Below are 12,154 nucleotides of genomic sequence, written 5' to 3'. Positions count from 1 at the left end.
CGCTAAGGCTTGGAACATCTCCCCCGGTTACGAACATGCAGAATAACTCATCTCCACAGATCTATAGCTGGCGATGTAATTGTCTGCAGCCGATGCTGCACACCCACAGGCTGCTCCCCCTGACCGTATATCCTAAAATCCGTGCACCTCCCACCTCTTATATAGCAGGGGAGGGGGGGAAGCAGTGACTCCACCAGCCAATCCTCTCCCCACTCCGGTCTGTGAGTATATATATTCTGCACGCCCGCACTGCGCTCCCTATCGCCCCCAGCACAGCGCACTGAATCGCTGCCGCAATCCCCCCGACTACACTAGTGACGCGCGTCTGCTCTTCGCTGTGCAGGCTCTTATCGGGAAATGCGCTTAGGGATCGGCTGCTGCTAACGCAAGAGGTTTCTGGACCTTCCACTCACTAACTATCCCCCCTCAGCGCTGCAAAGATGCCCCGGGGGAGCCTAACCGGGCTGCTCCTTACCCTGTGCGCCAGCGCAGCGGTGCAAGGCAACCCTGCTGAGCAGACCAAGAGCTACACGGAGGGGCAGCAAGCGGTTACTGCGGTGGCCACGGACAACTCTCAGGGTAAGGATTTGGCCCATTGCTTTTGTTTGCAGATTAGGGGTTGTAGCCTAGGGCCAGCTCCTCCAGACAGTCTATATATCCCAGACACTTCTATCATGCTATGTAGGAGTTGTTGTAAACTTTGCAAACACCCATGGCAAGATAATTAATAACAATAATCATCTATATTTGCAATCCTTAACCCAGTGGAGCTTACACTCTATTTTCCCTATCACATGGACATGCACAGATGTTTATTTATGTAAGGTTATGTGTTGAGAATCGTCTGCGATGATCTGTCCAGGTCCTATCCAGCTGATCTAGGCAGAGTCCAATCTGTTTTGTTTATTGTTTGCATTTTAAATATTTTGATTTCCTTTGTTCCTGACTTCCTAAATCTGTCCATAGCTATTCCCTGGAATGAGTGTGGATAAGGGGAAATAATTACATCACTTTGTTCTGTCCAGGGCTGAATTGGGGAATCTCTCCCCTGGGTGTCAGGATTCATTGCCCACTCCACACTGGTACATGAGTCTATAATCCACTATTGTCCTAATATTTTGCAACCGGTTTAATTTTTTTTAGCTTGGAACTCACTGGGCTGATTAGTTATAGTTGTGGTCTACAAATGACTTCTAAAGCTGTTGTAAGTCCTTATGTACTAATATTCTATTAGGAACTTATTAGGGATTTTTTTTTCTTTTTAATAGAGCCTTTGTGTCCCACAGTCCTGATCTCTGCCTGTAAAATGATATAAACACTGTACTTATTGCATTCCATTGTAGTCGCTGTACTCCCTATCAGTCCGATACTATTGTCTTGTACTGTGTTAGAGCCCATTGGTTACATTTCAAATTGGAGTAATTTTTATACTTTTTTCTAAGAAAGTTGTGGTGGTTTAACTCTGGTGACTAGTCTGTTGCTGGTGATATCTCATTCTGATCTGATTACCTGGTTACTAATATTCTGTTTTTACACCTGTCTGGTGGCAGTTTTTTCATCTGACATAACTTATTGAATATAATTACACCCAGAATATAATAATGTAGCCTGTACGGACAGTAATTGTCCAATATAATATAAGTTGCAGCTAGACAAATAATGACTGTTCGTAGTTGCCTGTGGGATGGGTTACTTACTGCTTGATCTGTTGGCCAACTACTTTTGGTCTAACCACATTTATCTAATGAACAGGATGGTTTATTTATATATAGTTCTTTAAATACCAGTGTATTGCTTTTATCTGTCTATAACACAGGGCTATGCCTACATCCTGTTTGGGGTTTCTTGTCCTAACCGGCACTAATGCGCTATTCTGGCTGAATATCGCATTATGGCTGGCTTAGATATTCCAGTTGTTTGATGGTGTGCCAGGTCGTATGGCAAACTAGGTTTATATAGGATAAAATATTTGATGGTGCAACAAATGTGTAAATTATAGACGTCTGCTAATTCTCTTGTGAGTATAGCAGCCGAATGCCTTTTCTCTTGGAGGAAACTGGAATCCAGGGGGAAAGGAGGGACCTCGGTCAATAGAAAGCTGGAAGACCCCCCCAAAAAAACCCCTGTTCTGTTTTGCTGACTGTGGTGGGGTGGATGCCAGCAGCAGTCAACCTCATAAACCGCTTTGCCTTGTCATTTGCTTGCTATAACCTGAGGCTGCCTAAAATCTGCTACTTATTGCACCTTTTGTCTCTCAACACACCAGGTTTAAAAGTAATTACAAGGCAGGCGCTGAGCTGCAAGGAAACCCTTTGTTCTTTCATCACCTCACCAAAGCCGCCTCTTAATTTGATGTAATGAGTAGCTAGAATACAAAGGGCCAATTTACCTTTCTGTAGGGGAAATGAAAATAATGACTGGTTCCCACTCTGCTATGAGAAAGCGTCCCAATATTTATTTTTTCTCTATATTAAAAGGAGATTGTCCACCCAACGTGCTTCTAGCTTTCATTTATCTCTATAAACTCTTAGCTAATGTCTCATTGGTTGCTATAGGTGACACTGACAGTTGCCCTCTTCAGATGGTTTGTTTCATCTCCACCACATAAAAGGTGGATGTTTTACTAAGGTGAGAGTTCTGTTTCAGATGGGATGTTGCTAGGGGCAACAAATCAGATACGATCTATGGTCATCTGGAAGGTGCTAAATAAATGGTTTCTGATTGGATACCCATAGCAACATCCAATCTGAAATGGAACTCCCATCTTAGTAAATTTCCTCCAGTGTCCAGTAAAGACCCCAGATTTCAGTGTGGTCGGTCACCATGATTTCCGTCATTTTTGTGACCTGCAGGGCCTATAATTGTTTGGAATGGACTGATAATTGTAGGGTGTGTATGCTCCAAATTGAGTTCTCGAGACCATTTAATCGCTCGGACAGTTGTAGAGTCTGTTGGGTCATGAGTGAGTTTATACCTAGTATTACACAATGAAGTCCAATATATGAATGGATGCAGATTCCAAGGTCACTGGGGCCTGTTGTGTTAGCGAGTACATGACGTGTATTGTGTTTTAGCATTAGAAAGTGGGTGGTGCCAAATACACTCGCATATTCATGTTGGCACAGAGTTGGCGATTCTGCTAGGTGCTAATTATTTTATTGGTTTTCCCCATGTGAAATGTAGGTTTGGGCAATTCCATTTGGAATACCCAAGGCCATGGTGGCTTCTGTGCATATGGCTTTGTTACTCCTTTCTACCCCTAGAAAGTCATATAAGCATTTTGGCTACTTGGGATAAACTGTATTCCACTTACAGGGATATATCTAGCACATCCTGGCAGAGAGCTTCTTAATGCTTACATAAACCTTCTTGTAAAGGTATAGCAATCGTCTGATTGGATGCACGGGACTTGGCCTAGCTGTCTGATGTGACAACTTCGGTCTAAAGAGATTGGGTGGTGCTGTCAGCTACCAATTGGTTGGTGAAGTGATAAACTGTCTGGATTTTATCACCGGCCAATCAATTCTTAACTGTGAAGCTACAGGCTTCATTTGAAAAATGACAGGTAGGAGCTGATTGGCCGGTGATAAAAACCAGACAGTTTATCACTTCACTGAGCTTAATAAATCTACCCCCATGTTCCATGTTCTTGAGGCATGGTCGATCTGTAGAATGTTTCGGTTAGGAATGAATGCAGCATGTTTGAAAATGTGACAGTTGGTAATGACAGCACCTGTATACGAGCTGGGTGGCCTGGAAAACATGACCTGTTGATAGACTGCAGAATATTTTTGGGGGTCTTAGAATGCACACCCTATCTATATGGGGTGCTATCATGCTGGGACTTGTAGTAGACTATAGAACAGCCATGGGGAACCTTTGGCCCTCCAGCTGTTGTTGAACTACGCATCCCAACATGCCCTGCAACAGTTTTACTATTTTGCTATGCTAAAACTGTTGCAGGGCATGCTAGGATGTGTAGTTCAACAGCTGGAGGGCCGAAGGTTCCCCATCCCAGCTATAGCACATATCTAGGTGTCCCTGGAATTATACACAGTCTTACAGGATATTTATTCTGAATTATTTAGTTACATGTTCCGGCAATGTACCCAAATCCCATGTACTTATATATAACCATTTCCTTTTAACAGGTGGTTGTTTTGATAAAGGAAAGACTTATAGCATTGGGCAACAGTGGGAACGGACTTACCTGGGCAACACGCTGGTGTGTACCTGCTATGGTGCAGGCCGAGGCTTCAATTGTGAAAGTAAACCAGAAGGTGGGTATATAGATGGCATGTCTGGGGTTGTGGTGTGTTGACTTGTGTACGGTCTGCCAGAAAGAGGCCCTTTTGCGACCTTTTCAGTCCAGGAGACCCTCTTGAGTATGTCCAGGAACATGATTTACTTGCATAAACAAAATTAAATGAAGTTCCTTCATTGGCAGGAAGAGGAGAGGAAGTTGGCTAAGAAAGCTTGTCTAGTGTAGGGGTATACAAAGTGCTTCTTTCCATGCCAAATGGCCAATGTTACAGGCCCCCCAAAAATTCTGGGGTGCATCCACAAACCGTTACAGTAGCAATAGATGGAAGCCACTACTTGTTCTAGCACCTATGTCCTTTTGTCAAGCTACTTTGCTCAGGTTAGGTTGATCGTTTGAGATGAAGATGGCTTGTTTTTGGTTTTGTGAGCTGGACCAACAGTGCCACTGTCCACTTACCAGAAGCCCAGGCTTCACTGGCAATGTAGGCCACACTTTGGTTTGGAGAGGGACTAACACCCAGAAGGGTCCTCATGAGAGTGATGGAGGTGGCACATGAGTGAAGAACCAGCGTAGTGCTCCTAGTAGGTCACCGGTGTCACCAAAACCATCTTCAGTACCACTTTGTGGTAGTGCAGCAAAATGATGGCAGGCTGGGATGTAGCGTTGTACAAAGCAGGAAGGCCACTTATTGCCTACCACTAGTCTACGGCGTGGCCAGCTTGACGTGTCTTAGCCTTTAGATGATGACTTGTGCATTGATTTTGATCCCTTAACAGCTGAAGAAACGTGTTTCGACAAGTACACTGGCGCCACATATCGTGTTGGGGAAACTTATGAGCGCCCTAAAGACAGTATGATTTGGGACTGTACCTGCATCGGAGCTGGAAGAGGACGGATTAGCTGCACGATTGCAAGTAATGACTCAATATTCTGAATTCTATTTATTTTCCAACTACTTCTCTCATCTGTTGCCTGTTGGTTCAATTAGCCATTTGTTCCCCTTTCTGCATGTAAATGCTAGTCGAGGCATTCCTGTGTCACATGTAAATCAGGTCCTATTGTATAGCCAAGAGCGTAAAGGTGTTAATGTGCCAATTCATGGGGTGAAAGCAGATGTTCTACTCTACAGGGGGAGGGAAGTCTGCGGAAGTGACAGACCTAGACTTGGAATAAGGACACAAGTGCATTCATGATCTATTATCCCAATATCTGGCAGATGTAACGTGGGCAATGTGCTTCGTCCCTTGGACACTCGTTAAGTTTGACACAAAATCTAAATACATTTATTGCAATCTATGATCTGTTATGTAGAGAGGTTTCAAGGATGCTAGACTAACGGTGGCCATACATCAGAAAGACCTGGTTACAATAATGATTGTGTCCAACTTTCCCTTCAACTCCCGGCAGTCCTTGGTGGTTTTTGGACTAAAGGCCCGTACACACTGGGCGACTTTGACCTGAAAGCCGCCCAGTGTGTATGCCCCAACGATGTGCGCTCCCGCATCATCGCCGGGAAAGCCGTTCATCTGTTGGTAATACCAGCGGATGAGCGGTATTGAGGACGGCTTTGCATAGCTCTGCACTATGCAAAGCCGCCCTCCCCCCTCCGTTGGCGCCAGGCAGGGGGAAAGCCGCTCAGTGTGTATGCACTGAGCGGCTTTCCCCGCAGCGATGATTGACATCATCGCTGAGCATAGTCACCCAGTGTGTATGGACCTATACAATCCAGCTGCTGCAAACGACTGGTCGTCTCACAATTGTATACACCAGGGATGGGGAACCTTTAGCCCACCAGCTGTTGAACTACACATCCCAGCATGCCTTGCAACAGTTTTAGCATGGGAAAACTGTAGCAGGGTATGCTGGGATGTGTAGTTCATCAACAGCTGGAGTGCCGAAGGTTCCCCATCCCTGGTATACACCTAAACTGCCACTCAAATGACGCCGGTTGTATGAGCAATCGAATGCTCAAAAGTACATGCAATCGGCTCCCAATCCCATCTGATCGGACGTGCAGCACGTCTGATCAGAGGACCAATCCTCCAACCCCTGGGACCATGCATTGCACGATTGTGTGAATACAATCCCTTGAGATTGTATGATCAGGCTAATGTCTTTCAGGTGTATGGGGCCTTAAGGCCTCAGCAGATGGTATGGGGTGATTTAATTAAATGTGATGTGGTGGCATGATGGTAAAACGAAGACCCCACGGAGGATGCAGGGCTGATGTATTGGACCCCAATGAGAATACGCAGTAAAATGTACAATATTAAGTTACCATGTGTATCGCTGACGTGTTCTTTGTACATTGCACTCTGACATGCAATATTATATTGTATGTAATTGAATTGGCCCTTGGGGCTTGAAAGGGATTAGATTTGAAGTGGTCAACATGACTCCCCTATTGTATCTCTGATCAGCACATGCTACAGAGAGTTCATGCAATGTACTAAGCAGCCTCGCGTACGCATCAGCTCATTATAAGGATATGTTTCTATGTATGCACGCAGGGTGCGGCTTACATCAATCCTAATGGGAGAAGAAGAATCCCATTATTTTTCTTATTATGGCCACATGTGCTAATAGTGTTGCCAATGAAGATTGGGAAGTTGAAAACTGTTGCAAGGCTGGGGTTACTTTTTCTATTGTCACCCCCACTTTATAGACATTTGATACTATATTTTTTTTCAAAGTTCTGTAATTTAGCCGGTTACATTCCAGAGGTTGAACGAGATTCGTTTCACAGCCAACAGTCTGTTTGCCATGTTTGGTTCAGATACTGTGTTTATACAAACACTCTAATTTGCATGGGGATAGTTAATGGTTTGATTATTACTAATTGCTGTTAAATTGCTGACTGTTAATTGGAATGTGATTAGGACTGGCTCGACTTACCGTGGTCGGCTCTCTAGGAATTACAAATGACATTCCAAACTAACCCACTGGCAGTTGCTGCGGCTCCCCTATTTGAATTGTGGACTTGGTTGCAGCCCCACCCCTGGAGCCGCCAATGTATAAAGTAAATCTAGAAAGGTTAAAAAGCTATGGTGATTAAATATAAAGGGAGGGGGGGGGGGGGTGCTACAGGTTGGTTCAGGTCATCTGTTGTAGAGGTGGTATTAATATTTCTTCCGTTGTAGATCGCTGTCATGAGGGAGGACAATCCTACAAGATCGGAGACACTTGGAACAGGCCTCATGAAACTGGCGGCTATATGTTGGAATGTGTGTGTCTTGGTAATAGTAAAGGAGAGTGGACCTGTAAGCCTGTGGGTAAGTGTGCATTGATGTTCTTTGCCTCTTCATCACGAGTATCTCTGTTCTGGGCCTGAGCTTAGCAATACATCAAGTCACTTGTTCCGTGAACAAACCATGTTGCAATGCAAGGGATGGTTCTATGGGGATGCAGTTCAAATCCCTGCGTTCAAAATCCCGATGCCGGAATCCCAACGCTTTCTCCCTCCGTGGGTGTCCAAATTAGTGTGCTGAGCTTAGTGAGGCACCAGGCCCGCTGTGTGGCGAGCGCAGCAATCCCGCAAGGGGGGGGCAATCCACGTTCTCTCCCCCCCCTGTCGGGATTCCGACCACAGGGATTTCATATCAATCCCGTTGTATGTATATTTGTTTTATTGCCGAGTTAATGACTTTTGCAGGTAGCGCTCAAAGACTGGGCAGTTGCTTTTTACAATGAAATACGCAATTCACAAACTAATTTCCTGCATTACCCACCGCCTCCCATTGGTCAGAGCCAGGGCAGGTGCTAAGGGTGTTTGGCAATCCTCCAATAATCTATACATTTAGGACCTACCGCACACACTTTTTGAAAAGGACAATGGAGCAGATTCAGGTTGGTTTACAGGGCTGAGTTTTCACAACTCTGCTGATTATCAACTGAAGGAAGCCAGGCTGCCCGCAGGGATAACCTGTGGGCATTTGGGGGTGGAAACTGGTTTCTGAGAGAACGCGGGTGTTGGGAGGGAGAGCCTCTAACTTAATCAGCAACCTCCTTCTTTAAGCTAGCTTATCTAAGGTAACTCACACTGACGCAATAAAGACACGGACACCATGGCATTATATTTAAAGGTCATATGTATTTATTATGTGGTATGACCCTCTTCATAAAGGGCTGGCAATAGGCGCCAGGTAATGTCCAGCTCTAGTCACATAAACATTGTGGCGCCTTAAACACCCCAACTATTAAATATTAACTATGGTGACGACTGAGACGCCCCATTTGATTACGTACAATCTAACGTTGGGAAGTCTCACTGCCCCTTATCTGGCCGGTGTGGACACTCCCATGAAGGAGTGCCCAAATTGTCCCCGCAAAGGCAGGACACACGTCCTGTCTTTCCAGGAGCAGTGCCTCCCAACGCCCACTCATTCCACATAAAAAAAAAAAAAAAAGGTAAATGTACCAGAATTGACTAAATGCGTATGCCTGAAAGGCAAGGGGGGGTTGGTGGGGCTGAAACTTCTGCAAGAGAAGTACTTCCTGTATGGGACCTGCCTATATACCCCTCTCCCCAAGTTCCCGCCCCTATGCTCTCCCATAGGCTACCAGCAAAACTGCAACCAAACTTTCTACAACTAGCAGTCATTAACTCCTTACTGCAAACACAAAAATTAAATCCTCTTAACTACGTTCTGGCTTAGACAGCCCTTGCTTAATTGTCGCAGGGGGTGTTTGCAGTGTCTAAAATTGCTAAACATGCCTTGGTAAGACAACATTGCCAAAATACTGTATGAAATGTTGACTGTGATCCTTCTGCTTCACAAAAACATCCCTGATATCTTTAGCTTTCTATCCCTAAGAATATAAAACATGACCTGTTCTAGACTATACGATGGGCTGTTAGCACTGTAAGTGAGCTTGAAACCCTTGTGTTGCTGATCACTTTAGCTTGATCTTTTTAAAATATTGGGGAAGTGTATTTCTCCTACTACAGAGGACAACTGAAGAAGAGGTACATAGGAGGAACCAGATAAATTATTTCTAGAATCTGATCTGCTTGATTGCTATAGGCTGTTAAAAGAAAATTATTTAAATCTAGCGTCCAGTAGAACGCTATGTGGTCATCTTCCTGACTATATTGCATTATCCTAGTTCACCAGCTTTAGGTATAGACTTCACTGGTTTTTTATTCACCAACCTAGTGTTCCCAGCACACAGGAAAGCGGAACACATTGCCGAACAATTTTTCGAACCGAACTGTAAGAACTAACTTTAAACTGTTTCCATCTGCCCAGCGGGAGAGATGTTACGACAATACCGCTGGAACATCCTATGTGGTGGGACAGACCTGGGAGAAGCCATACCAGGGGTGGATGATGGTGGACTGCACTTGTTTGGGTGAAGGCAGTGGACGCATTACATGTTCTTCTAGAAGTAAGTATGTTGACTTTTCCAAAGCATGTGATAAACCGTGATCCCTCAATGGATCGAACCCTTCTTTGGCATCCGTAAGGTAGAATTAGAAGGTTTAATACAACAGATATGGGCACTTCTACATGACTGGAAACCATTGATGGCGCCAATGGATTCTCTAGAATTTAAATGAGCTTCTAATCTAGTACAGCTTTATAGGCTTCTGTGTGATCAACAGTACAGTGGCGTAACTACTGTAAGGCAGCCCCTGCTGCCGCTTGGGGGAGCGAGTGGTATCCGGATCTGTCTGGGCGCCGGGCCCAGCAGCGTGCGTCATGAGACTCCTGCCACAAGATAGTGCTCCTTTGGTTAAAGTTTTACACAGCAGCCAATAGGAGCTGTGTATAGCCTTAATCAATGGGATTGCTACCTTGCGGTGGGCCGCCCATGTACTGCGTCTCTACGTGCCCTGAGTATTGCAATAAGCATGTAACCCTTGGCAATGAGCAAGAAACCCCTGGCAATGAGCATGTTGGTAACAAAATATATAATAAATGGGGGGGGGGGGGGGGCGCTAGAGACTTTTTCTGGCTTGGGGGAGAAAAATTTCAAGTTACGCCACTGCAACAGTAGTATAAGACTGGTGCATTGACTGGAGATGGCTCATATCCCCTTGGTAGTACTGTAAACACTTGACTTCTTCTATTGTACTGAAGTACTACAGAATACGATCAAGGCTAACGTTTACTTTTATTACTAGTTTTGTGAATTGGGTGATGACTAGCCAATGTAATTCGTTAAAGGAGGAAGAATTTTTTTTTCTTCACTGGCGTATGTGCGACACTTGGGAAACGTGTGTTTTTTTTTTTTAATATGAGTTTGTGCTACAGACTATAGTAAAGCCATTATGCTGTTGTAGTTTACTGTATTACTTGCATGTATAATTTATGTACTTGTCTATGCGTTGTACAGTATACAGTCGCTACCTACCTACATGACCTAATTTCTTGACTTCTGTCCTGGACTCACACACAGACAGGTGCAACGACCAGGACACCAGAACCTCATACAGGATTGGAGATACTTGGAGCAAGACTGATACGAGAGGCAACTTGTTGCAGTGCATCTGTACCGGCAATGGACGCGGCGAGTGGAAGTGCGAGCGACACTCCTCTGTAGTTGCATCTGGTACAGGTGAGATCTGTGGGACGCCCCACTTGTAGCGCCATCTGCCATACATGTAACGGCCAAACACTGGAAAGTGTCGCTTCTGTGTAGTGGTTGGCAGCTGACCCTTGCTTTTTTTCAGGGGGGGGGGGGGGTATTTACTAAACGGGCGCTTCGTAAAGCTCGCGCTTATTGTCTTTTCTGGTTGCGGGATTTAAAACGGCAATATTAAATACAAAGCCTGGCATTTAATGTTGGTGCCCTCTTAAAGCTTATGGGCAGAAGTGGCACTTACTCAATATTCCAATTGGTCCTATGTATTAATAGGATCCAAAAGAAGGTGTGTAGTATACCTTACATGATATTTATTGTCTTTCTTGTAGGTGTTGGTGCCCAAATCCAGATCTTCCCAGCTCTGACAACAGACATTGAGCAATGTGTGACGGACAGTGGCACGCTCTACTCTATGGGCATGAAATGGATCAAAGCTCAGGGAAACCAGCAAATGCTCTGCACGTGTCTGGGCAATGGTGTCAGCTGTGAAGAAAGCGGTAAGTAAATCTACTAAAGGACCAGGGGAGGCTCTGTGGGTGCAACTGGAACACCATTCAAATAGGGGAGCCACACCTACTACCACCAACTGCCGTTCCAAACTGACTTGTTAGCAGTGGGTGTGGCTTCCCTATTTGAATTATGACGTGCTGCAGCCCCTCCCCTTGAGCTGCCACCGGTGGCATTAGCTTCTCCCACCCACCTTTATTGTCTTTGTATCTCATCCTTGGTCTCTTGCATTGTTTTACTTTTGTGTTTCAGTTGGCGTAGGAATATATGGAGGTAATTCTAATGGTGACTCTTGTGCCATCCCGTTCATACATGATGGAAGAACCTACTATTCCTGCACAACAGAAGGCCGTCAGGATGGAAAGCTGTGGTGTGCCACCACCTCTAATTATGATCAGGATAAGAAGTATTCTTTCTGCACGGAACAGCGTGGTGAGTGTTCATTGCCTGAGCTACTGATCTCTACCAGACAGACAGCCTAAAAGTACTATGCCCCATGCGTAAAGTAGACCTAGAATAAATCTCTATATCCAATGACTGCCTGTGTAAATTATTATTATTTTTTTTCAGCGCTGGTTCAAACAAGAGGTGGGAATTCCAATGGCGCGCTCTGCTTCTTCCCGTTCTTGTATAATAACCGGAACTACACTGATTGCACATCAGAGGGACGTCGTGACAACATGAAGTGGTGCGGGACTACGCAAAACTATGATGTGGACCAGAAGTTTGGCTTCTGCCCCATGGCAGGTGAGGACCACTTATACCCTTTATACGCCAAAGTCCAGCGCTTGACCT

General features: G+C 45.0%; 1 protein-coding gene across 1 annotated transcript in view; it reads left to right on the top strand.

The window, feature by feature from the left end:
- The first annotated feature begins 205 nt into the window (after nucleotides 1–205).
- Nucleotides 206–12,154, top strand: part of FN1 (fibronectin 1) — a 56,783-nt gene continuing 44,834 nt past the window's right edge. Inside the window, exons 1-10 of the mRNA XM_083154499.1 lie at nucleotides 206–579; nucleotides 4,152–4,280; nucleotides 5,041–5,178; nucleotides 7,405–7,536; nucleotides 9,226–9,230; nucleotides 9,520–9,652; nucleotides 10,667–10,825; nucleotides 11,182–11,349; nucleotides 11,612–11,791; nucleotides 11,930–12,106. Of these exons, the coding sequence (XP_083010625.1) occupies nucleotides 441–579; nucleotides 4,152–4,280; nucleotides 5,041–5,178; nucleotides 7,405–7,536; nucleotides 9,226–9,230; nucleotides 9,520–9,652; nucleotides 10,667–10,825; nucleotides 11,182–11,349; nucleotides 11,612–11,791; nucleotides 11,930–12,106 (1,360 nt within the window). The 5' untranslated portion in view covers nucleotides 206–440. The remainder of the gene's footprint in view (nucleotides 580–4,151; nucleotides 4,281–5,040; nucleotides 5,179–7,404; nucleotides 7,537–9,225; nucleotides 9,231–9,519; nucleotides 9,653–10,666; nucleotides 10,826–11,181; nucleotides 11,350–11,611; nucleotides 11,792–11,929; nucleotides 12,107–12,154) is intronic.

This window comes from Crinia signifera, chromosome 7 (genome assembly GCF_055691185.1).
Source record: "Crinia signifera chromosome 7, ASM5569118v1, whole genome shotgun sequence".
Lineage (NCBI taxonomy): Eukaryota > Metazoa > Chordata > Amphibia > Anura > Myobatrachidae > Crinia > Crinia signifera.
This window is presented reverse-complemented; position numbering and strand designations above follow the sequence as displayed.